At 36.7% G+C, this 27379-nt stretch overlaps 1 protein-coding gene across 2 annotated transcripts; it reads left to right on the top strand.

Moving 5' to 3' along the window:
* Positions 1-27365, top strand: LOC142344916 (putative pre-mRNA-splicing factor ATP-dependent RNA helicase PRP1). 2 transcript variants are annotated; one of them, XM_075396982.1, is made up of 11 exons: positions 1-199; positions 374-508; positions 5297-5523; positions 6068-6352; positions 13494-13636; positions 14183-14388; positions 17209-17425; positions 18355-18521; positions 21497-21732; positions 23257-23452; positions 26712-27365. In XM_075396982.1, the coding sequence occupies exons 1-11, from the start codon at positions 74-76 to the stop codon at positions 26943-26945; spliced, it is 2172 nt and encodes a 723-aa protein (XP_075253097.1). In that variant the 5' UTR covers positions 1-73; the 3' UTR covers positions 26946-27365. The 2 variants fall into 2 exon arrangements, with proteins under 2 accessions (XP_075253097.1, XP_075253098.1); XM_075396983.1 differs by lacking the exon at positions 26712-27365 and having other exon boundaries at positions 23218-23352.
* The last annotated feature ends 14 nt before the right edge of the window (positions 27366-27379 follow it).

The raw sequence follows: 27379 nt of genomic DNA, 5'->3' as shown, positions 1-27379 counted from the left end.
TGCATATGATTAATAGTTTTTAAGCAGCATATACATCGTTGGGCAAATTATAAAGCAGTGCAAGTAGTGTCTCATGTCTCAGAAGCGGAGGGTGGCGGTAGACGCTCCCTCTTCCTCTTCGTCCGGGGCACTTTCCTCTGGTGGGTCATCGGGGGCCAAGATACTCAAATATGAGGATGTTGTGGGTGTCAGCGCACAAGTGAGAAAGCGGAAAAACTGTTTCCGATCCCATATTGAGAAAGAATAGAGTCAGTAATATAGTTGAAGATATAGGAAAGCTGATGTTTTTAGTCGAGTTGACAATTTTCACAGGCAGGGTACTAAAATTTCAACCAAACCTCTTTCCCGTAATATCTGAAATTATTTGTTTCAGGTGCCCAATCGCAACCCTTACAACAATTCCTCATTCTCACAGAGATACATGGAGTTACTGGTCAAGAGGAAAAAGTTGCCTGTTTGGGAGTACCAAGAAAAGTTCATGAATATCTTGCGATCTAACCAATGCCACGTATGTCTAATTGCTTTAATTTCAAGACCTGCGAAGTATTTCTTAAAAGCGATTTGGGTACAAATTCTTGTTGCGATCTGCGATGGATATTGGTGCATTTTTAGAACTTAGTTTTAAATGTCTTTGAAACCTTTTTATGACATAAATGCGATATCTCAGAGTTAGTGCCGAGAAATAAGATCTTATCTGATGTATTGTAATCCTGATAACATAAATCTTTGTCAAATACAGATAGCTTGTTTGACCACATTGAAGAGAATTGTTGTTAATTGCTCTCAAACGAAGTTTAAAGCAATTATATTAGTCATGCAGTATTTTGCAATCTTTCGCTTGACTAACTTTTTGCCTGACCTCTTTTGACTTTTCGTCCTCAAAAACGGTATAAACAGGTAACGCCCATTGAGCATTGAGTTGCCGTCGAGTCTTACGCCTAATTGGACTTTAAGTATGTGATTCACCGAAACTGTTTGGGAGACAGCTCATGGCGTGAAGCCCCCCTCCAGTTGGTGCGCCACTCCCGTTCTATACTAAAGATAGCCTTATCTTTATCCATTTGGCTTAATTGTAATTGAGTTGCTAGACCATGACGCACATTGATCCAAAAAAAACTGTAGCAATTGTTCAAAGTTTTTGTTACAATCACTGCCAGATGCCTCCCTAGACAATGGTGCACACGTCAGCGTTTTTCACCAAAATTCAAAGAATTTTTTAAAGAAAATACTGACTTATTCTTGCTAAGTTTTTTGTGAACTGGAGACTTGTGGAGAATATATGTGAAATGGCATAAGAAATCAAAAGAATGACAATCTTCATATAAAGGCGTCTAATTTGGATCCTGTATAGACACGACCTGTCTCCTGAAATCTGTAGCAGGTGTCTTTTTGGGTAGAAACAAAGATTGTATCATCCTCGGAATTAAGATATTGTAACATCAGTACACTGAATGAACTGATTGTGCTCCAATAATGTCGTCAGAAAAACTAGAAAAATGTTTCAATCCGCTCATATTGTTTCAATTTCATCTGAGCTGCAATACCAGGCCAGATTTGAAACTTCGGCCAATGCGGAAGTTGTAACCGGCCATTTTTTTTTGCGCGCTGCACTTTTACTTGTTTTCGCTGTTTTTCTATTCATTTTTCACACGAACGTTTTTAAAAGGTGTTACATGTTATCTAATTATGCATATTTGCAGTTGTTCAAAGCCCTCAAAAAGCAACTAGTGGTTGTTAGACTTTTAGCTATTTTTTCGAGCAATATTGGAGAGTTTTCAGATTTTGCCTCTTTTTGTAACTGTGCTTGTCGTTCTGTTACTTTGTTTTAGTAATGACAGATCTCAATGCTTTTTAATGAGGCATGCTTAGATTAATTGACTGATTAATTGCTCTCAAACGAAGTTTGTAGCAATTATATTAGTCCTGTGGTCTTATGTGATTTTTCGCTCAGCCGATTTTTTGTCTGAACCATTTGACTTTTTGTCCTCAAAACCGGTATAAACAGGTAACGCCCCAAGGGCGTGGAAGCGATTCACATAAACGGGTTTGAGGAGACAATTTCACTGTGTTATTGGCTGCTCTTAATCTTAAAATTTTGCCCTCCTTAGTCACTCCCCTCACCACTCTCGCCCCCTCCACCTAGCACATCCCCAGTCCACTCCAACCGGTGGTTTGTACCCTCTCGTCCAGCCTTCCGAATGCTACCCCGCAACTATGCCTCCTATCCCCCCACCACTCCCCTAAACCCCTCCCCCATGCTAGCATCTCTCCTAAGCTCTGGGTACTACCAAAGCCGACCGCTCGCCGGTTAGTCGGTTATGTTTTAATGGATATCTAACAGTTTTAACGATTTAGATGCCTGTTTTCAAGGAGTATGTGATTTTTTTTGCATCTCACTTAGTTTTTATCACCCGCCGTCAGCGTATCAACGGCTATTTTTAAGGAACTCCTTTTTTAACTGGTTTCATCAAGCGATGAGGTTTAAATCACGTCTTGCACCTTTGATCCCTGATTTATTCAACTCACTGGTGCGACTGAATGGATTTTTGAATTTTTTAACTTATTGAAGTACGCAATGTATGATATACGGTCCAAGTCAAAAGTGAAAAGAAAACTGGATATACTTATGAAACCTATACATTAATTTATAATGCATTCGGTTTTCAATGTTCATTAGAACGATTGTTAGTTGCCTTTAGTATTCAGCTCAAAAGCCTTCTCTTTAGAAGCTGAATTATGTATAACTTAGAAGCTGAATTATGTATAACTGAACTAACTGAAACTGCACATCAACTTAGAACACTTTAATCTCAATGTTTGTCGAGCGGCTGCTGTTCTCCGTCGAATTGCCGGCATTGTTCTGTTTTGCTGTCGCTTAGTCTCATTAATACTTGGCCTTGTTGGCTCTCCAACTTGGTTTTTTGCGAGTGTATTTTATAAGCCATTTCAAATCTAACATTTTATTAAACTTTCACATACGGTTTTCGAGAAAAAAGTTCTATTTTTTGAAGATTTTGACCGCTCTTATTTTTCACTGCTTTATCTTGTCTCATTAACGACAGGTCTCTTGGAACTCTAAAGAGACATAAAAATTTATTCTATCGCTTCTATTCATATCTAGCTCTTTTGTTAATTTTAACACGAATCTAAATTCAAAATGAGCAATTTTTAAATTTCTCCCTCTTTTTGAAGTTTGTGTTGTTCTGTCGCTCAGTTCCGTTAGTGGTAGCTTACAGTTGCTCACTATTGAGGTTTTATTGAATCAATTTAATGATGTCAGTTAACTGCTAATTTTTTGGGCCTTGACATTTTTTGTGCTTCTGAGGATGATTGTTTTTGCTGTTATTGTTAATAGATTTTCTACCTGTTTTTATTAATTGCTCTTGAACGAAATAGCAATTATTGTAAACGTGTGTGTTTTTTTATGCAAAATTTTTTGACTCGAGTGACTTTTACGCCCTTCACTTTGCGTTTCGCGTGATTTAAAATTCTCTCTCAATCACAATTTCAAGCAGCTGAACTCAATTGGCGGCAATTTAATACTCAAAGTCAAATGAAAAGTGAGCTGAAACTGGTGTCATTTTTTACTATAAATCTGAATAGTGGTATATGTTAACCTCTAATGTGGTTATTTGCAGCCCATTATTGAACTTTTTAGTCGCATTTAGGCTCCCCCTCCATCCCCCCTGACTGAAGCAGGCTGCAATTGATTAGAGCTCCCACTAGTCATTCGAGAGCAATTCTTCCGACGCGTAGTCGGTTATGTTTTGAGTTTTTATATGCATTCTTTTAATGCGTAGTTAGATAGATTTGAAGGTTTCGAGAGCAATTCTTCCGACACTTAGTCGTTTGTTTTGAGTTTTTATATGCATTCTATTAATGTGTAGTTAGATAGATTTGAAGGTTTCGCTTTTTAATTACCGTTTTTTAATAGCCGCCCTCATCTTCTCAGCCGGCTATTATTGCGCTCGTATTTTTTTTTTACTTTGTCAAACTTTTTTTCGCTTTACCATTTTGCCGCTTTTTCGACATTTTGCGTGAAATCTTTTTTTCTCTAGGCTAGTTTCTCTCTTCTCTCATTCTGCTAAAAGTGAATTTGAACATCAGTTGCTAAGCAAAGCAATTCAAAATGAACAGAGTCGGTATAAAAAATTGAAGTCAGAAATAGAAACGGGATAAACCCATAAAGCCCAATTTTAGATGCCCGCTATTTGAACGTCGTTCCTATAAGTCTTAGTTACCACCTCTAATGCTTATTGGTGTTGATAGTAGCCCCTGTAGCTTCTCTCTAAGAAACAGAAGTATGTTCAACTACGAAATGCCATCAAAATTAATCGGACTTAAAAAATATTTTTGTACAAAAAATTTTTTTTTCAATATGTTCTATTCGTTCAATCCCAATCATGCTTATCGGAATCAACGGCGGCTATTTTCCGGCAATCTGCCGGGTATGTTTTTACTTTAATGCTGCTTTTTTTCAAAGACTTTAGTAAAAAATCTTTTTGTCAAAAGTTGGTGTTTGCTGTCTAAACTTCCAATGTATTAAGCATTTCGATGTTGATGTCGACACGATGAATTTGACAAACCTTAAAAAATGAAATGAGTTTTTTACGCCTGGAGCTTTTGATCACTTTCTTTTTTATTTTTGTATGTTAAAAGGAAACAGGTTTCTGCGGGTTTTCTTTTCCTAGCTGCGAAGATGATGGCTGAGCGTAGCTATATTGCAGTGAAGGACCAAATTGAGTGTCTGTGATATAAAAAGGACGTTCAAAATTTTAATAAATTCAGAATTTGCTCCAATTTCTTTACAGCCTTTAACTCAATCGTGAATTGCCACAATTGATGAAGGACGAACTCATTGCGCTAGATCAAAGATTTGTGGTCTTATTTGGTCCAAATGTAGCCATCAATTCCATATGTAGGAAGATATCAACTGTCATTAGAGTGCATCTCATAGACTTACAGTTGTTCGTTGTTCACTCGACGAATTGTTGGGGGTGTTATAAATGAATGGGATTTTTGAATTATTGCATTTTGAGGTTTTTGATGGACGAACACATTGATCGAATGAATTATTGTAAACAGTCTTGTTCTTTCAATTGAATTATACCGATTCACTCATGTTCTGAATAGGAAAAACATTTGAAACTGCCATCGGAGAGAGACTCATATTACTGATAATTGGTCCTTTTTCATTCTACGAACTGATGAGGATTTATTTGAAATAAGTTTATCAAAATTTTTCTAAAATTGGAGATATTTTATCGCTCCGAGAGATTTATCCATCCGAGTTTAGGTACTAGTTGGTGAAACGGGAAGTGGAAAAACGACACAGATTCCCCAATGGTGTGTGGACTTCATGCGGTTCTCGACTAAGAAGGGCGTAGCATGTACACAGCCGAGACGAGTGGCTGCCATGAGTGTGGCTGCAAGAGTGGCAGAGGAGATGGATGTTGTGTTGGGACAGCAAGTGGGTTACTCGATTCGATTCGAAGACTGCTCCGGTCCTCTTACCTTACTCAAGTAGGTACAACTCATCTGCTCCCATGTGTGCGTGTGTAAATATTTGCATCTGATTTTTACGTAGTTTTGGGGTGCCTTGGTAGCATCCTAAAGAGACACTGCTATTTTGTTAATTTTTGCTCTCGAAAGGAGTTTGAGGCAATTATTGTATATTTTTATGGAAAATTTTTTGCTTGACCATTTTTGGCGCGTTTGTTCTAAAACATTCTTTGACTTCTCAATTTACTTTTTCCGGCTTGATTTCTTCATTTTTGGGTGATCTAAGTTGCTGAAATAAAGTTTATTACTAACACAAAAGCGATTGTGAGCGAACGGTAATGAGAGCCAATGTATCTGAGTGGCCAAGATGTCGGAACTGCATCCTGGAGGGTCGGTGTTCGGAACCCAGTGGGGAGCGTGTTTTTGCACCCATAAACCAAACATAATCTACGCCTCCTATAATTCAAATTACTGCGCTTGTCGTTCGGGAACAATTCATTGAACGTTAGTTGGTTTATGTTTAATTTACAACCGTGTAATAATATTAATTGCATGTTGTTTCTAGGTATATGACTGATGGTATGTTGCTGCGAGAGGCTATGACAGATCCACTTCTTGAGAAATACGGAGTCATTATTCTGGACGAGGCACACGAACGTACCCTGGCTACTGATATTTTGATGGGTTTGCTGAAAGAAGTGATCAAGAACCGTCCAGACTTGAAATTGGTTGTGATGAGTGCAACTTTAGATGCGGGAAAATTCCAAGAGTATTTTGACAACTGTCCTTTGATGAGTGTACCAGGCAGAACACACCCTGTGGAAATATTTTACACGCCAGAGCCAGAGAGGCAAGTGCATATTTGGTCGGATAATAGACGATTTCCCTGGACCGAATTTAGAAGGAAGGTTCTGCGATGTTAGGAATTAGGATATCGGACTAAACTTCGATGTATGTTCGAGGTCTCTTTGTTCTTACCGAGAACATCTTTTAACCTAACCCTGCATGAGAAAACTAACTCGGGAACCGCTATTGGGAGAATGTTTGGAGAGTACTATAGATCCATTTGTTAAGACAAATTTGTGCTCGAACTCAACGAGTAAAATGCGTTCTGAAGAATTGTATAAAAACTGCATTAGAATGACCAGTTTTGTATCAGCACGAATCTGTTAGAATAGTTGACTGCAGATTGATTTTCTAAATTAATTGCGGAAAGCTATCTTTTGAAATCGAAGAAATGGAATCTTTCGCGCTTCTAATTAATTGCTCTCAAACGAAGTTTGTAGCAATTATATTAGTCCTGTCGGTCTTTTTTATGCGATTTTTCGCGTGACCGATTTTTCGTCTGACGCTTTTGACTTTTCGTCCTCAAAAACGGGATAAACAGGTAGCTCTAAGTGCTCTTAGAGCTAATCAGCTCTGTTTCAGCTCAAACTGTTTTGGAGACTTATACTTATGGTGTGAAGGGCGGTTCTTAGGTTGAAGAAAGACACCCCCACTGTTGACCCCCCACTATTGCCCCACCCCTCTATTGCCCCCCACACCACTGTTGCTCACACCCCCTTCTCTCCCCATCAGCCCCCCCTAGGGACCTACTGCAAGGCTTGACGATAAGGTGTCACATAGTTTCTAGAGTTAATGGAGTGGTGATCAATTTTTTTTATAACTCCAGCTTTAGCAATTTTTTGATACTTTATTTTTTCAAATTTTTGGAAAATTATTAACATGTTCCAAGTTTATGGATCTTTATGAGCCAGTGAAAATATTTAATGCTTGAAATAGGGATACTGGATAGTCTCTTGAGGCAATGTAATGGTTTTGAAGATTTTAATATCTTGACTCGTAGCAAGATTTTGTTAAGCGATTGTTTTCAAAATTTCCGGTATTTGTTCTTTTCTGAGTTTAACGGTCAGTACTGACCAAGGAAGCATTTCAAGTCTTGCAGATGGGTTACTTGACATAACTTCAGAGACAAAAAATGCTTTTGAACACTTTCACTGCAAAATCTAAAAGCTTTCAAAATTTTGCAATATTTTGCAAGTTTTTAAAATATCAGTTTTTCATTTGATTTATTTACTAACAAGGCTAGAAAAATAAAATTTGCATCAAGTCGCATCAAGCTAAAGTTAGCCTCTCTAAACCGTGGCTAGCTGCTGACGAAGCCCACTGCTCGCTGGTCGTTTGAGAGCAATTCCCCCGACGTTAGTCGGTTATGTTTTATTATTTAGAATGGAATTTGTAGCCATCCATAATCCCCGCAAGCTTGTCCAGCCACCTAAGACCCCCACTGCGCTCACCTTCCCCACACTAAATGGTAGATTTCCTAAGCCGCAGCTGTCTTTAACAAAGGAAACTGCTGGTCGGTCGTTTGACTGCGCTTATCCTGCTCTACGATACATGCTGATTGATTTTTTTATGAGTCTTGTTTGATATGTAATAATCGATTAATGAAAAAAATGTCAAACTTGACCCCTGGCTTTTTATTTGCTCTCAAACAAAGTTTGTAGCAGTTATATTAGTTCTGTGGTCTTTTAATGCGATTTTTTGCTTTAAGATCTCTTGCTTTTCACGAACTATGCGATTCGGCGAACCTATTTAGGAGTCAAATTTATGGTATGAAGGGTAGTTCTTAAGAGTTTGAACCCTAACTTCAGCCCCCACCAAGGCTTGACACACACCCCCTTCAATGTAGCTAAAGACAACCGCCCTTAACTGCGGCTACTAAAGAAGCCAACCACTCGCCAGTCGTTTGAGAGCAATTCGCTTGACTTTAGTCGGTTATGTTCTATTTTTGTAGTTCTTCAAGCTTATGGCGTTTTCTTTTATTAGGGTATCCAATGTTTCATCATATAATCGGGATCGAACACCTCCGTTGTCTTGAGTTTTTCACCTGTAAAACTTTATAAAGGCTACACCTTCCTGTTAATTAAAACGCCCCGCTTGTCATTCGATAGTAATTTGTGCGACGTTCGTTTTTTAAACTTTTTTTAATATTGTCTTTTGTTCTTGTGTTCTTGAGAGCAGGGGAAAATGCTTGTTTTTTTTTTACAATTCATCAAGAGCTGTGAAGTGTAGAAAAGAGAATAAAAGGTTTTTCCCGGACTTTTTTCTGAAAACTCAATGTATGTGGCAACGTTCGATTGGCAATTTGTGCTTTGGACAACTGTCTTGAAAGTGACTTTTTTTTGTTTTATCAAATTGTATACATACTTATCCGTTTTTTGCATTTTTGTCCAATTTTTTTCATCATTTTTGGTTTTTTGGTTTTAATTAGATGAAAAAGTTTCTCTGTGCACAGCCAGTGGTTTAATTTCGTGTTATTAATAACTGATTTGTTTTTTGACGTCTTATCTTTGAAATTCAAGGGAAACTTTCTTAATGACAATTTTAATATATTTATTATATATTTTGACAATTTTTTTGCAAACTATTTTAGTTAAGCGAATCTTTATAACCTTTTCTTAATTTTTTCATCAGAAACATGGCTGTGTCATGTTTTTGGGCCCTGATTGCTAAGTAATTATTTGTACTTAATTTTGGATCAATAATTTTTTGGAGTGTATTTAAAACAGAATGTAAAAGTCAATTCCGAATGTGAAAACTTTGTTTAGGTTAAGGGATGAGCTAATCGAAAAGCAGAGAAGAGTGAGTGATTTTCTGATCGTATCGTTGATAACCATTGTATATATTAAAATCAAGAAAAGTAGTTTTGAAAAAAATTTCGCTAATAGAACGAAATTTTCTGATCACGTGCGGCTTTTTCAAAACAGTTTTTTAGTTTTAATGCCAATTTTTCAGTTAAAAGGTGTTTTAACAATTATCTAATCTAGTATTAGTGTGTTTGGAAACTCTTTTGACCATCTGAAGCAAATATTGCACATTTAGATTCAACCTTCATCTATTTTTACCTTTTTGCCTACTTTAAGCTTTTCTAACAATTTTTGTTTTCTTGAATTTTTTTATAACGTTTGCGGAGCGGTGTTGTTGCAACTAGTTCTGGTAGCAGTTTTGGTGGTCGTTCGTTATGATCGATAGTTTTTTAATTTTGAGAAAAATTAGTTAAATTCGAGCAAATTTTTGCCGTTTTTTCTATGTTTTTTTGGTTTCTGACTTCTGACCTTACGATTCCTGCTCTATCTTTTCTCAGTCAATTCTAAGTTGAGCGTTACTTTTTAGGTGATACTACTATGAGCTGCCAATTCAAATTTAGTCCTGGCAATTTTCTCAAACATAAATTACTTCTTCTTTTTTATTTTCCTTTTTCTTCAGTTTTTTCTTAGCATTTTCCAACGATCAACTGATTTTTCTCTCCCTCTTTTTAGATGACTGACTGATGTGACAGAAAAGGCGATAAAATTGTTTGCCTAATAATGTTTTAGAAGATTTTTGTAAGCTAAACAATGCACATGTCACTTAATATCACATCAAATTAAACAACACTTCCAATTATTTTTTTGCTCATAGATTTTGATTTTTGTTTATGACTTCTCTTTGAATTTTTTATTGTTTGGTGACTGATTTTTGAGAGAATGTAATTAAAATTTTCTCGAATTAATGGCTCGGAAGTTGCATTTAGCGTATGCAGAGAACTTTAGAGATTTTCCCTTTCGAGTTTCATTTTATGAACCCTTTTTTTTGGGTTTGCTGTCAATTGTTAATATTTTGCTGCAAACTATCAGTATAACAGTTTCCTTTACCAATAGTTTTTCTGGAGTTGGCACTTAAGATCAATTTTATCAGGTTGTGTTTTTTGTCAGATATTTTTCTCATATTTCTCCTGTTGCTTCAAAATATTTAGTATAATTAAGTGGAATATGCATTAGTTCAGTGAAGATGGCTACTTTTCTATTTTGAGTTGTTTCCTGAATTCTTCCGGCTATGTTTTATTTCGTAGTCAAGCTTTTTGCTACGACCATTTGACGTCACATCCACTTCTAATCTGCTTTTTGTTCATTTGTTCATGCAATTTCAACTGAAGCGCGTGCGTGACGTCATTTCTCATTCTTTGTGGAGCGATTTTTTTTGTTCATTCGCGTGATTAAGTTTTTGGTCACTTGTGACTTACCTCACTCTCAAAAATGACTTCCTCATTTTGATATTCACTTTTCTTTACTTTAAGTCAAAGAGATATGGTCAAGTGAGCGTGTGTCAATCTAAATGAATGTGGTTTTAGAGCAGCTAATTGAGGTAGCAACAATTGATGCAGATTCTTAATCAAAATATATTATCTCGTCTTTCAATGAAAAGTCTATTTTTGGTGTCTTTTTGCTTTTTTTTCGAGACTGCAGATCTACAAAGCTATTGTGGCTATTTTCTGGCAATCTGTCGGCTATGTTATGCAGTTTTTTTACACTACAGACTTTTAAAACGATCATTTGATTAATTGCTCTCAAACGAAGTTTAGCAATTATGTTAGTCCTGTCGGTCTTATGCGATTTCCCCGTAACCAATTTTTTGTCTAACGCTTTTGACTTTTTGTCCTCAAAAACAGGATAAACAGGTAGCGCCCGGCGGTATGAAGTGCTCATGGAGCTAATCAGCTCTGTTTCAGCTCAATCTGTTTTGGAGACTTATGGTTTGAAGGACGGTTCTTAGAGGTTGAACACCCCTCCACTGTTGACCTCCCAATATTGCCCCCACCCCCGCACGCTGTTACCCTTACGCCACCCCACTGTTGTGCCCCACCCCCATCAGCCCTCGGTGCCCCGACTCGTTTCTAGTTACTGACGACAAACGGCTCGCTAAAAACGCAAACTCATACTATTTTGCTAAAAACGAAAATTTATACAAATTTTTAATTTTAAACTATACTTTTCTTGATTTCTATCTGTCCTACGTATCAAATCCTCCTAGTTTACTGCATAGTTTATAGTGGCAGTGGAATGGTTTCAACTTTTTAACATTACGAATTTTGCAATTTTTTGACAAAACGTGCAAATTTTTCCAATTTTTGACATTCATTTTTCATTATTCAGATCATCACAGACCCAGGGGCCAGAGGTTTGATGATAAGTTAGTGACTACTTTTTATTGGCCATGGTATAGTTTTTCAACTTTTTAATGTAGCAAATTTTAGGAATTTTGATAAAACTTGCTTTTTTTAAAAGTTTTGAATTTTTTGTCGTTTTTTAGGTTCTTCAGCCTCAAGAGCCAAGGAACCTCCTCTATCGTTTGGAAACAGGTTACTGTATAATTTTAAGATGTAATAGATTGTCTTGCAAGATTATGACGTAAGGAATTTTCGCTTTTTTGACAGTTTTTGCCATTTTCCCTTTCTGGACATTTATAGTCATTATTCGGGTTTTTTGAGCCTGAATGGTCAGAAATCCCGCGTTAGGGTTTGATAATAAACTACTGGAAAGTTTCTTTTGGTCATGGATTAATTTTCAACTTAAAATGAATTGCAATTTCGTAAAGTTTTATGAAATTTTTTGTCATTTTTTAGGTTTCTCTAGCCTCAATAGCAAGGGAACTTCCTTTTGGGTTTGATAATATAGTTTATCAAACCCATAGTTTATAGTTGTAATGGAAAGTTTTTCAAGACTTTAATATCACAAATTTTAAGAGTTTTTGCGAATTTTTTCCGGCACCAGGAGCCCTGGGACCTCCTCCAAGGTTTGATAATAAGCTGCTTCATAGATTCTTGAGTTTATGGGATGGTGATCAGTAGTTTTTACTCCATTTTTAGTCAGTTTTGGATCAAATTAAAAATTTTTGGAAAATTTTTGTCTTGTTCCAAGTGTATGGATCTTTGAGCCAGTGAAATATTTCAGGCTTGAAACTGGGATACTAGAGTCTGACATTACTGACATTCTGACACAACGAGCATTACTAGCCAGGGAAACTTTTTCTCGGAGATGGGTTACTTGACAGAACTTTCGAGACAAAAAATGGTTTTGAACCTTTTTTTTACTGCGAACCTTTTTTTTAAATTGTCTTCAAGTTTTTTCTTTATGATTTGTTTACTAATATGGCTAGAAAAATAGAAGTTGCAGAGTCGAATCCAATCATGTAAAATATTCCTATCTCTCTCTCTCTCTCTGTGTCGGTTAGGGTCTTTCCTTCTCTTTCTCGTTCACGTTTTATCTCTCTCTCCCCCCCTCTCTCTCAATGACAATGAGTTAGTAGAAATGTTTTTTTAATCATAAATGACTTCACAGGCATTTTTTAGGAAATCTTTGTCAATTGCTCTCAAAAACATTTTGTAGCAAGTTTATTAATCCTGTTTGTCTCTTTTATGCAATTTTTCGCAAAGTCAGACCCATTTGACTTTTGTCTTCAGAAACGGTATAAAGAGGTAGCGCCCAGTTTGCATCAAGTTCTCTTAGAGCCGTTCAGCCCACTATTTTTCAACTATGCGATTAACAGAAACTGTTTTGGAGACTTGTGGTGTGAAGGGGAGGTTCTTGGAAATTGATCCCACTCCCCACCCATCCACCGCCCCACATCAGTCCACACAATCGACTTTTGCACCCCCCGCTGCGGTGCACCCCGGCTGCGCTCACGTTACGCCCCTTCAATTAATCTAAGCTAGCCTGACTAAACAGTGACTAGCTACTGACGAAGCCAACCGCTCGCCGGTCGTTTGAGAGCATTTCGCCAGGCCTGACGTTAGTCGGTTATGTTTTTTCGTCCTCGAAAATTGGATTAACAAGTCAAGTGCGTAGGGCATTGAGTTGCTGAGCAGTTCTCTTAGATTTTTACGCCTTACTAGTAAGTTCAAGATCTGAAGAGATTGTCTGATCCCCTCCCCACCGAAATCAGACTCCACGTTGATCGGCAAAATATGCATTTTTGCGGTTGTGGTTGACCTATGTTAGATCAGTATTTTCATTAAGTTGTTTGTCGTTGTATTAATACTCCTACGCGCTTCGTGCTCTGCAGTTTTGGATATTTACCTTCGTTGTTTGAAACATTTGCTTGTATTTTCTGTGTATGAGGTATCTAACGCGACCTGTTGAAAGAATAATGGTTAGTTGTTTTGATTGCAGAGACTACCTGGAGGCCGCCATACGTACAGTGGTCCAAATTCACATGTGTGAAGAGGTCAAGGGAGATATCTTACTGTTTTTGACCGGACAGGAAGAAATCGAAGAAGCATGCAAACGATTGCAGAAAGAAATTGATAATTTAGGTGAGATAAATGGTGAAAAAGTTGCACATTCTCGTGTGCTCAGGCTTTGATTACTGTTAATTGCTATTGGGTATGCTTATAATTGCGGGAGGTAGTATCCGACCATAATTTTGCAAATGAAGGTTATAATATTTCCATGCGATGGGTAGCAATTGTCAGTTATCTTCCAAAGTTATTTTATTAATTTATTAGCTGAGTGTTGCTCATAAGTTCACTCGTTCACCCAGTTTCACACTCCTACGCTTGACCGCGCACATACAGCCCAACTACGGAGTACGCCCATGTCTCCTCCCAATCCAGCCCTCCCTCCCTCCCTCCCTCCCCCCCCCAAAAAAAAAAATCCAGGTGCATCGGTGAACAGTAAAATATTTCCAGACAAAATGGTCAATTTCTAATCCGTTTTTCTACTCCTTCTCTTCCCCCTCCCAAGCTTAAGCTAGCCTGACTGAGCCAAAGCTAACTAGTACCGAAACCAATTGTTCGTCAGTCATTTGAGAGCAATTTACCCGACGCTAATAGGTTATGTTTTACAATTTTACTTGATAGGTCCGGATGTTGGAATGTTGAGCACTATTCCTCTCTACTCGACATTGCCGCCCAACCTGCAGCAGAGAATCTTCGACCCAGCCCCTGCAGACAGACCCAATGGTGCAATCGGTCGCAAATGTGTTATATCCACTAATATTGCTGAGACCTCCCTCACAATTGATGGAGTAGTTTTTGTGATAGATCCAGGATTCTCCAAGCAGAAGGTAGGAACAACGCAGAGAAATACTATTAAATTTATTAATAGCCGCACAGTGATAGCTGGGGCTATTATTGGCTTCTCTTGCTTTTTTTATGACTAGAGGAGTGTTGGTTTTCTTAAGGTTTTTTTTACCGGAAGTACTATTCGTTCAGACGCTGTTTTGATCTAAAAGCAAAAGTGAGAAAAATTGCCGTGTTAACTAATTTTTTCTCAGCGATAAAAGTTTTCTGATCATACGCTGCCTTTAGTGGATGACTTTTTGACTTTGAAGAGCGGTTTTTGCCTGAATGGCACATATAGATAACCGTTTTAAGCCGTTTTTTCGTCTAAGTGGCCCAGCTTTTTTGCTTGTAATTTGGTTTTTATGTAGTTTTGCAGAGCCTGAAAATGCGTTTCAAGTTCAAAATCGGGCACATATTTCTTGATTTTTTAGTTAACTTTTGGCTTTTTTCTAATTTCTTCATTTTTGGATCTTTCAGCCGTCTTTTTGTCAAAAATCAGTTAATATGGCAATTTCCCTTTAATAATTCATATACGCAACGCCTCCTTCTACCTCGATGTAATTTTGTTGTATAAAATTGTACATAAGCTAATCCGATTTTGGTAGTTTTTTTTCCAATTTTTCTGTTTTTTTGTCTGTATTTTTGTTTTAATTACTAAAGTTCTTTTGTGCGACATGAGGGACTTTGTTTTCGTTTCAATAAAAGTTCAATCATTTGTTAGCGTTAAGTTTTCGGAAAACATTTAATTTTTTTTTCATAAATGCAGTCTTTAAAAATTTTTCGACCATTTTTTTGCGAAATATTGCAATGTTTCGATGTTTGAATTCTGCTTTTTTTTGTTCTGTTTGGGAGGATGAATCTTTGTCTCGGTTGACTCGTTGTCTTGTCTTTTGAATGTCTCGAATGCTGAACAATGAAATAAATGTATTCGTTTTTCCTGATTTTTTTCAGTTTGATTTTTAACTTTCAAAAATCAAGAAATAGTCTTCGTTACGGCGTTCCTTACATTGTGTCCATATTCTTCACATTCTAGTTTGTATCATTCTAGACCCCCATGCCCTTCTTTACAACCCACCATTCTTGTTCGCCCCACCCAGTCAGGCTAGCCTGTCAAAGCTTAAGATACTTGCAACAACAGAAACCAGTCGTGTGAGTTCTTTAAATATTGGCATCTTGCAGGTATTCTGAGTAATTGGCTTTTCAGTTGTACCAAGGATTGCGATAAGAAAGTTCAAAAAATTTTCAAATAGTCGTCTGAATCTTTAGTTTGCCTCAACTTCTTAGCTTTTGTTTATGCGTTACCGCACGTGAAGTGCAGTAAAGCTGGTGGCAAACATTAGTGTGGTATTCTGAGGATTTTTATTGCTATGGTCTTGAAGCCATCAGCACTGAGTATGCGAAGGATGAGGATTTGGTTCATTTGATCATCATCACAGAAAGTCGTTCGTTTCTCTTCGCCAGCTCTCAGCGATTCTATGGCATTAAAAATTAATCATTCTTACTGACACGGATATCAAACGAAGCGATATCTCACAGCCTAGAAAACCCTAAAAATGAGTTTTCTTATTCACGTAAATTATCTCATAATTTCATAATGCATCTGCGTAATCTGGCCGACGTTCTTAAAAAAAGGACATGGAGAACTGCGAGATCTGCTGCACTTTGGTCATATTTTGAAAGTAAAGTTTTTTTTTACTGAAAGATGGTAGCTTTAAGCCATCTCATCATCATCAAATTAATTTTCCGATCAACAAGTGGTTTCTAATAGCTGGACTCAATCGAAATGAATTTAGCTGTTTCTTCATACTCTGTTTATGTTAAAATTTGTACTATTCAAGTTCGAATCAGTTACCAATCTGGTTCCTATGTTCTTTGCTTTTTAATAAAGTTTTGATTTCTCCAGAATTCCTATTATGGTTATAAGCCATAAAACTTGTAAATTGCTGCCATTCTGCATTTCTGTGATTGCTGGTTAAAAAAGTGAAAGTGGAGTGCTGTCTTAAAGTAGTTCCCTGGAAAGTGGTTCAAGTAGTGCCAGGAGCAGCCCTCATTCCACAATGTCCAAATCAGAAAATAATGTTTCTGTTCCCCAACTGGGTTAAATGCCTCGAACTTGTTTGAGACGAGACTTGTCTGCTATTCTCATTGGTCAATTAGTCAGGAATCTGGTTCAGGTTCTGCTTTTCGCTCATGGGGACGAAATAGCTGCATGTGACCGTAGCATCCAGCTCAACTATATCTGTCTCCACAGCTGAGCGAAGTGGTTGAGGCGAGGTCTGTTACAGTGCTATGTCAAACGACGATGTCAAACGTTCTCAATTTACTCGCCGGTAACACGAAAGATACAAAATGTACTGTCATTCGCTTTGGTCATTTCGACTATCTCAGTGACCTCGCTTGCCAAAGTTCTTCGTCCGTCATCCACCACAGGCAGAAAAACTAACTTGAAAATGACAACGACACGTGTCTCTGAGTAAATTGTGGCAAACAGTCCCACAGGGATTGTGTACAATTTTCAGTCCATAGGATGATGATTTGCGAATCAAATGTTAGATGTTTATCATGTATTGTAATAATGGAATTGTACAGTGGACGCTATGACTTCCTGAAAACATTTACGATCTTTTCCGTTTGTGCCCCCCCTTCCCATCAGCTTTGTGGGTGCGCGTTATTTGCTCGTGCATATTTTTACACAATAATTTACTATGTAATGACACAATTTCTGAAACTGGAGGTAGCATAACCTACTGGGGGCACAAACGGAAAAGATCCACATTTTACATATCAAGAATTAAAAAGGGACAACGTCGATAATGTTTCAGGTATATAATCCCAGAATCCGTGTCGAGTCACTTTTGGTTTCTCCAATAAGCAAAGCGTCTGCACAGCAACGGGCAGGTCGAGCTGGGAGAACAAAACCGGGCAAGTGTTTCCGACTCTACACAGAGAATGCGTACAAGAGCGAGATGCAAGAGAATACTTATCCAGAAATTCTGAGAAGTAATCTGGGCATGGTTGTGTTGCAGCTCAAAAAACTTGGTTAGAAGTTTTTTACATATAATTGTTTCTATATCTGAATAGACGAAGTAATCGTTACGTGACTCTGCTTGAAGTCACTAAGAACTTCAGGCGGTTATCAAGAACTGCGAAGTGGTTCGAGTTTTTAAGTCAGAGTTTCGAAGTGACTTCTGCAGAGTCACACAACCTTCCTTAAAACACAAAACTTGCTCGTTTTAAAATGACGAAAGTCAACGAAATTCAACTTCTGGCATTTTAACTTCTGGCACTGCAGACTTTCGGCATTTTGAATAAAATGTGCATGTGAGTGTTTTAAATGTTTTTGCCGAGCCCCGTTTTTTAAGGTTTACAGGTCTCTGAGTATGCGATGCACCGAAACTGTTGAGGAGACGTAAATTCATGGTTTGAAGGGTGGCTCTTAAAGTTTAACCTTTCAATTAAGCTAAAGCTGGCCTCCCTAAACCTTAGCGAGCTACTGACAAACTTAACCGCTCGCCAGTCGTTTGAGCGCTGTTCGCCCAATGTTAGTCGGTCATGTTTACGCAGTTTTGGACTGCTACGGTAGCATCCTAAAAAGACAAATCTATTTTAATTTAGCAATCTAGAATTTTGATTTAGGCAATTAGTTAAATAAATTGAAAAGCGTTGCTGTACGAAACCTTTAAATTCATAGTGGTAAAGGGATTTGACCCCCACCCCACCCGGAGTTTTCAGATTATTCACTTGGTCGTTTTTCGTTCCACATATTTGGCTTTTGTTAAGATAAACAGCTTTTTTGGTAGTTTTGAACACCACTGTTTTCGCCCGCGCGTTCTTCGGCCTAACTAGCCTCCCTTAGCTTAGGCTTGGTAAATCAAAGCCAGCCCCGCGGCAATAAATGAGCAATTCTTCCGACGTTAATCGGTTGTTGATTGTTTATGTTCTGAATTTGCTAATTGTGTAAATTGCAGGAATTGACGACTTAGTCCACTTTGACTTCATGGACCCCCCTGCTCCCGAGACACTAATGCGTGCCCTCGAATTGCTCAACTATCTCAATGCATTGGATGACAACGGAGACCTGACACCACTCGGAAGTATGATGGCAGAGTTCCCACTGGATCCCCAACTAGCTAAGGTTAGTAAATTGAGCTGCATTTGAAGTAAACAAAACTTGAAATGAGCAGCAACAAGGAGGATTGGTAACGTGCGTTAGCACATAATGTCTCAACCCATCAGAAAAGTAAAAAATGAAAAGACAAAATTAATAGAAAAAAGATAAATAAGTATATTCTGATTTATCCATTCGTCACAGTTATTCACGTGTATGATGAAAGCGCTAATTATCAAAGGTCAATAATTGCTGCATTCTTGTTTTTGTGAGTTGTCAAAGTTGTTATTAAACGCAAATTGGAAAACTTCTTTGAAGGGGCCAAGGTTGTTAGTTTATCGAGTAAAGGTTTCGAAGCAGTTATGATACGTTTAAGTTAAGGTTCCTCCAATTTTATCTATCTTCAATTTTTCACGGCTATCGAGCTTCTAGAGATACAAATATCAAAGATTAAAATACCAAAAATCCTTTAATTAACTAGTGTTTTATAGCAACTTTGACAACGAATTGTCACTTTATTCTCGTCCCTCAAACTTTATTCTTATAAAGTTATTTGAACAAGATTTAACAATTCTAAGAAAAATTTTAATGATTCTGATTTTTAATGAATTGCTTGAAAAATCTATTGCCTTAAGAAAGTGAAAATAACGATATCTGAAGATTTTTATTAGAATTAAGAAATCTTTGTACGAGACCGGAAATATTCCGTAAGATTAGTGAAACATACTCTAATGATTTTCCGCAACCATTTGCGACAAACTGAAAATTCTTACGGATAGTACTCTTTTGAAGATTACATTGTTCGGATGAGAAGATAAAAATGGAGAAATCGTCGATAGAGTATATTAAGCGTGAAAATATCAGAAAAAACTAAAATATTAAAAATGGATTTATCCTAAAAGCTTGAAAAACCATGCAAACATGCAAAAGAACCAATATAAAATGCTGAAAAGACGGGCCACAAGTTGAAATTTTTCTAACAAATAACGTATTAATCGATGAAGTGTTCTTCGGGCGTACAAAGCAAGAAAAAATTCTAAAAATTGAAGCCTGAATTTTTAGCAAGTTGATTAGTCTGGTCATGATTTTTAATTGATCACATTTTGAGATTATTGTTTCAAAAACCCCATTAAAAGGGGGATGAGGTTCAGGACCATTTGATGATCCTGAATTTTTTTGTTAAATTAATTTGTGTCGAGCGTTATTTTTCGAGACATAGAAGTGTTGAATCTCCGAGAAACTCTTAAATATGTGATAAATTATAGAATGGTATCCCGATTTAATAGAAAATACCTGCTAAAATTGACACCTAAATTATTGAAAATATCTATTTCCTGCTATCAGAACCTTCATCAAACACTGCCGCATGAGCACTTCATCGAACTATACGTTATTTGGATGATTTTTTCCCCTTAAGTATTTAATTGCTCTCGAACAAATTTTGATGCAATTATGGTAAACATGTCTTTTTTGCAAGTTTTTTTGACTGGTTTTGCGCTTTTGTTTTAGAATATACTTTGAGTAACTTCAAAGTGTTTTTTCACACTCCACTTCATTTTTAACGGATCTCAATTGCTCTCTCCGGAATAGAAGTTCTAGCTAATATAAAAACTAGTTTGAGGGTTTGAGTATCAAAGCAGTTGTAGTTTAGTGGGTAATATGTCAGACTGCTATCCTGGAGCTCGTGGGTTCGAACCCCTTTGCGTTCGGATTTTTTGCTGCATTAAAACATTTTTTAAGCTACTTATCTGAATTAATCCCCCCGCCTTTCGTTCGAGAGTCGGCCGGTTTGTTTTTTATTATAAAAAAATTAAAGTTCAGTTTTGCCAATAAAGTGACAAAAAAATGACAATAAAAATTTTTTAGATGTGAATGTTCAAAAGTTTTCAAAAAATGGAACTTATTGAAAATTGCATGGAAAGCTTAATCAGACCCTGAAATGATTATTGCAGCCTAAATTAAGATTATTAAATTAACATTATTGCAGCCTAAATTTTTGTAACAAAGTATGCGTCATCCGTTGAGGATAAGCACAAATAAGGGGATAATATTCGAATAATTTAGATAAATTGTTTGAATGGTTCGCGACTTTTTAAAATGCTTTATCAATTGACAACTGAAAAATACCGGATCTGTGTTATTCCATCTAAGCCGTATGTTAATGTAATTTGAACTCTTTTTTTGGTTAAATCTTATATTTGAAAAGTGACTTCATTAAATGCTTTTAAGCAAAGTTTGTAGCAATTATATTAGTCCTATGGTCTTTTTAATGCAATTTGTCGCTTAACGGAGGATTTTTCGTCTGACCTATTTGACTTTTAGTCTTAAAAAACAGGTCATTAAATTCTCTGAGTCTTATGCATTAACGCTCATATGTTACGCATACTACCGAAGCCAATCGCTCGCCGGTCGTTTGATAATAATTTGCCCGACGTTAGTCTGTTATGTTTGATTTTGTTTTAATACAGTTAAATTTATTTTCTGGCCAAGTCCCTATTGCGGTTTGTTAACAGTTTAAATATTTTCCCCTTGATATCGTAACATGAAATGATTGCAAAGGTATATACTTCTTCATATCTGAAGTGTGTTTTATGTAATTTGATTCACTTTTAAAGCAACAGACTGTAGTAGATTTCTATTAAACATAGATTTTCCAGTATATTTTTATTACTATATGAAGTAGCTATTTAGGTCCTTGATGTATTTCGGTTCCGATTGCATAAAGTGAAAAGTCAAGAAAAGTGAAACATTTGGAGAATTTAAACCTCATTATCGCCTCAAGAAATCAAAAAATTAAAAATGTTGCTTCATGGATTGATTTAATTTTTCAAAGGTTTTACAACGATACCACTTTTGTGTCTCCGAAGAAGGTATCAGTCGGCAAAAATTGGCTGAACATTGCCTTTATCTCCCTGCTGGTGTATTGTATTATGAGTTAGGAAAAAGAAAGTTCTATAATGACAGTGTTAACGAGTTGATTGATTAATTTCATCGTTATTTAGATGCTGATTGCTTCTGCTGACTACAACTGTTCTAACGAGATCTTGTCAATAGTCTCTATGCTGTCTGTCCCACAGTGTTTCATGCGACCGAATGACCTCAAGAAGGCGGCCGATGAAGCCAAAATGCGATTCGCTCACATTGACGGAGATCATCTTACTCTTCTCAATGTGTACCATGCTTTTAAACAGAACCATGATGACCCTCAGTGGTGTTATGACAACTTCATCAATTACAGGTCGGTTCATATTTAATAAACATATAGTCCACACATAATAAACATATAGCTTCATATAGTGCACGTTGGGGTGAAACGGCGTGTTTTGACGCTTTTATTTGACTTTTTCAGTAGTTTTGCATTTTTTTTGTTCCAAGAGCCTTATGTAACAATTCAGTATTTCTTATGACTTTAAGAATCAAATCAGAGCAGATTACGAACTACAATGAAATTGCTTATTTGGTCATTGAGGATCGCAAATAGTCAAATCGAGTTAACGAACTAATTGACATTTTCCAGCTGTTAACCGATTATATAGCCCGTGGCTGTAGCCATCACCACATTTACCTTTACAAAGGTACCAAATTATCGATTATAAAATGGTCACTCGCCACCAAGAAAAAAATCAACGGTTGTCTCTAATTAATTGATTGAGTTCTATACTATAGACGTACCCGTAGATGAATCATTGTTGTAATTTTGTGTTACACCTTTGGATTTGCAAACAATTTCAAGCGTTCTCAGCTGAACTCGGAATTGTTGGTTTATTTATTGTCTACAGTTGTTTGAATGATTCCGGCGGCAATTGTTTGAGCGACCTTTCGTTGGAACTGACGTTAGGGGAGTGTAGTAATTGGTTCAGTTATTGCTTTTTGACAGGTATCCGTTTGATCTAATTTGCGATGGTGTCTAAGTAATCAAATATTAAGAGACAGGAGTTGTATTAGTTTATCTAATCAGCTTAGTTAGCAAAATAATAGTCACGTTAGACGTCTGTTAAGTATTTGGTCGGTGAGTTCATGGTCTTTGTTTGAGATCAAAGCTGTTCAGATATGAACAATGTAGAAACCTTGAGACGTCAATTTGTGGGTTTACGAGAAACGTTTCAGGAAGGAAATATGCTATTTGAGCTTGATTTTTGTCTGCCGCAAAGTTTCAATGTGCGATTTTCGAGTCAAAATGTAAAAGTTGAAGTTCAGTTTTGAAATTAGTATTTCTAGTTTGTGCCAGGTTGATTGATACTATGGAAATGTGGTAGCACACTTGATCCTAATGAAATTTTTGTGGGTAAATTATCTTAGTTTTCGCTGGTCATTGCTTAATTATGATATAAAACTTCAAGAATGATTATTAATAGAGGCATTCGTAATAGAGGTATTAGCATTATCAAATCAGGCTTCTGGTAACTCCCACGGGTTTTTTCACCCTTGTTCTGTCTTAAAGTTCTGGTTTTCTCAAGAGGTTTGCAGTTACAGGTGTCTTTACAATCGCTTTGTCAAAAGATTTTTTTTCCTCTAGCATTTTGAGATCGGGTTTTAAAAATATCGGTGATTAAATCATGGTTCTGTAATTTTGGGTTCAACAGTTATTTTTGGATCAGCAACCAAATTTGTCTGTTCTAATCTAAACTCAGAATTATGGGTTTCAGAAATAGTTGGTTTGTTGGTGGTGCTTTTGATTCTACAGGAATGTAATGATGTACTAATGGTTGTGATTGAACTTTAGTAACTTCTAGTCCCTGCTGGGGCTCTGTGATCGTTGCAGGACCCTCAAGTCTGCGGACAATGTCCGTCTCCAACTGGCTAGAATCATGGACCGATTTGAACTGAAGAGAGCGAGCACTGACTTCGCCAGCAGAGATTACTACATCAATATTAGAAAGGCACTTGTCACTGGATTCTTCATGCAGACTGCGCATTTACAGAGAAGTGGACACTACCTCACTGTCAAAGATCACCAGGTCTCATCCAGTCAATTAATAAAATGGATCTATTCTGTCCCCCCCCCCCCCCCCCCCCCAGTATTTTTTATGACCCCCAAATACAAATTATGTTGTTATATAGCACGTTACTATGTAACAAAATAACACATGCGCCTGGGGGTCATAAAACATTTATGCTCACTAAGCGGGGGGGGGGGAGGGGTCGAAACAGAATAGATCAAATAAAATAAACATCAAACAAAAGTTCCTCCAAAACTTCAACATCGTTGCTTTTTCCTACCTCTGTCTGACTCTGTCGTATAGCTTAGTAGTATGAAATAGTTGTGTACCAGTATGGGGGAGGTGGGTATGACCGTCCCCCGTAAAAGGTGATCATTGGCCATTGAATTTCTAAAAAAACCTCTGCGAGGTGGTCCTGAATATTGTAAATTGCTTGAGAGCCAGACATTGAATCAGAATTTCTTAGGAAACTGAGATCAGTCCTTTGACGTATTTTGTAACGGGTGTCCTAGTGATATGAGATTAAGACGATTAATAGGTATAATCCGAAACTATTTTGCTTAAAATGCGACCTCAGACCCGAAGACGGTATGTAATGCAGTCATCGAAGTTTTAAAACAAAATATGAAATAAGAGTACTACTTTTTAATAGACGCTTCATTTTTTCAGCCGGCAAATATTACGCTCCTATTTTTTTTTTACAGTTCAAAGTATTTGAATCGTATTGGTGTGCTGTTTAATAGCCGCGTCAGCAATTCCAGGCGGCTATTATTGCGCTCCTGATTTTTTTAAAATCGTCCAACAGATTTTTGTTTCGTCTTACCCTGACTTCTTGTAATTGACTTTTTCAATGACTTCAGTGACTTCTACTGCTTTGCAGTTAAAATTTCTGTTCGTGACGTCATTTCTGCTTTTAGGTCAATTGCGTGACTTACCTCAGTACAAAAATGACTTCTGAAGTCACCTATGGATTTTTAAATTTTTTGAACATTTACTAATTAAAGGTCAATAGTGTGCATCTAAGCAGTGCCAAACTTATATGCCCTAATTCCTGAATAATAATTTCTTGAGTTTTAATATCAAATATTATTTTTGAAAAAAAGCTCCATTAGGGCTTTTTCCTTGTAGAGCAAATGAGTCTCATAAAATGACAGTCCGAACCTAACCCAAAAAGTCTAGTGGTCTATTAAAAAGCTGGTGGTCAATCTTATTTCTTTAGTTGTTTCAATTGATGGTAGGCCACAATCATCTATCGCGGCTATTTTCCGTTAATTTGCCGGCTATGTTTTCTTATGATCTGTTCACTTTGTTCGGCTTTTTCACGTCAGTGAGAAGTCAATTTAGTGTGGTGATTGTAATCACGTTGGAGTAGTAAAGGGACCAAAAAAGCCAATAGGTTGAAGCGTGATTTTGTTTTCAAGTACTTTTTAATAGCCGCCGTCAGCCTCTCAACGGCTATTATTTAGGCGCTCTCCTTTTTTTAAATTTCCTTTACTTTTTGATCACGTTTTTCGTTTAACATAAATCACAATTTTCACGCTTGATATCTGACTTACTTCACTCACTGTTTCAACTGAATGGGTTTTAATTTCCTCCTCTCATTGAATTACGTAATGCAGTGAGTCAGGTCAAAGTCAAAAGAGAAAAATCAAAGAAAGGAGATAAACCGATAAAGCCCTGTCATTAAGACATTAGGTTATCAGAGTTCATTAGAGCGATTGCTAGCTGACATTAGTATTAAGCTTAATAGTTTTTAGTTTAGGAGATGAAATAAGTATAGTTTAAGAATCTAGGTGAAACTGCACCCCAAATTAAAACAATTTTTGCACTGAAAAAGGCAGAAATAGTTCGGTCAGTTTCGATCTCCTTTTTTTTCTGTTTCAATCCCCATGTGCGTCAAGCGCGTCAACGGCGTCTATTTTCTTGTCTATTTGGGTGTTTTCTCATCTAGTATCATTAATGACCAGATTGGTTGCTACTGGGGAATAAATGAACCTAATAAGTTGTCTGTGTTTATGGTTAACGGTTTTCATGACTTTTACACTATTAGAATATTTTAAAGATTTTTGAACTTTGAGAGTGTTTGTTGTACTTTTTGTTGTCTTAACGTTTGATTTTATTCGAGACAGGTCCCATAGATAGCTAATGTGAACTATTGCAACCGATTTAATTGTTTAAGTTCAAAGCTAATTTTCTATGGGTTGACTTCGATTGTTTTCTCTTAGTCGCCTGAATGACAAGTGTCACCGGTTGCTTAGGATGCCTTTATTGATCAATTTAATCGTTTGAGTTGCTAGCTGTTTTTTCTTTGAATAACATGCTATTCGTTTTACTGTATTTTAGTTTTGTTAGTGTTTGTTGTACTTATTGCTGTTTTATCACTTAATCTCATAGATAGCAGGTTTTATCGGTTGTTATTGAGTGATGAATTCGATCGGTCGTTTGAGTTCTGAGCAAGATCTTTTAAGATCTTGCTAGATTTTTTAAGATTTTGACATCGGTTTTTTAAAAATAATAATTGAGTCATTGATCTTAACTTGTTTTTGATTTCCTTCATCGGCCTTCTATTGCGGAGTAATTTTAGAAAAATTGTTCGCTACAACTTTTTGTTATTAGTTTCATTTAACTGTTTTCGATATGCGATTTTGCGAATCTTGCCTTCATTTATAGTTCATGTAGTTACGTGGTTTTCTTACTTTTGCGCCAGTGACTTAAGTATTTTTTTGCAATATTTCCAAGTCAATATTTCCAAATTTTCCTCAGTTTTTGCCTCCTTTTTACCTTGCTTGTCCTTGATTAGCGCAGAGTTGTTGTATTATTTACTGATGCTAAGAACACTAAGATCAATATTTTCTTAAAGTGTTATTTTTAGGAATTCTTAAACACTTAATCTTGGAAAAAAAACTCTCTTTGCTTTTTCTGATTTTTGTTCATTTTGCGCATACATGGTCTGGGGCTTTGTTCATCGTCTTAGCTTGATGCTGCTGAAAATTTTTCAATTGTAAGGATCATTAGCTACGTCAATTATTTGGATTGTATTTGAGGACTTGTCCTGCGGTTTTTTTACTTGTCGAATAAATTTTTTCACTTTTCCTCTTTTTTCGATTTTCTGACATTTTGAATGAAATCTTTTTGACTTCATAGGGTAATTTTATTCTGCTCAAATTTATTTGTTCTCACATCTACTCCGCAAAATACGTCAAAGGATTGATAAGTGTCTCTATATAATACGTGCTCAAAAAAGCTAAAAATTTCAAAAGGGGTGAAATGTTTCCAGGTGGTGCAGTTGCATCCCTCAACATGTCTGGACCATAAGCCAGACTGGGTTATCTACAATGAGTTCGTTTTGACTACTAAGAACTACATCCGCACAGTCACAGATTCGAAGCCAGAGTGGCTAGTGTCCATTGCTCCGCAGTACTTCGACATGAGCAACTTTCCAGAGGGAGACTCCAAGAAAGCCCTCAGTAGAATCATTCAGAAAATGGAAGCCCAGGAGGGCAAATTTTGATAATACACTTTCGGATTGTTATAAAGTCTTTGTCGTGCTATGAAAACTTTTAAATTATTGAGCAAAACTGAGTTCAATGCGAGATGTAAAAAATAATCTGATGGCGATATCTAAATTTTGATTTAGCTTATGCTACAAGGAATTGTCACAGCGTTTTTTTTAAATTATGATTTTTTTTGTGTTGGTTTTCGGTTATTTGTTGATCATGCGGGCTATGCTGCGATTATCCCAAATTTTCGGTAAATTTGATGTAATTGTTTCAAATTAAATACAACGCAATTTGAAGCGATTCTTTTAAATCGAGGTCGTGCTAGCTATAGTTTCTGCTGGGATTTTTGATATATGTTGCCCTTTCGCCCTACAACAGCTGCTACTCTGTGTTGAATAGTTGATCTGTTTTGAAGTGATATTACTCTAATACCTTTTGTTCCATT

This window comes from Convolutriloba macropyga, chromosome 8 (assembly GCF_964194025.1).
Source record: "Convolutriloba macropyga chromosome 8, txConMacr16.3, whole genome shotgun sequence".
Classification (NCBI taxonomy): domain Eukaryota; kingdom Metazoa; phylum Xenacoelomorpha; order Acoela; family Convolutidae; genus Convolutriloba; species Convolutriloba macropyga.
Note: the sequence above shows the minus strand (reverse complement) of the source record. Positions and strands in the feature narration are given on the sequence as shown.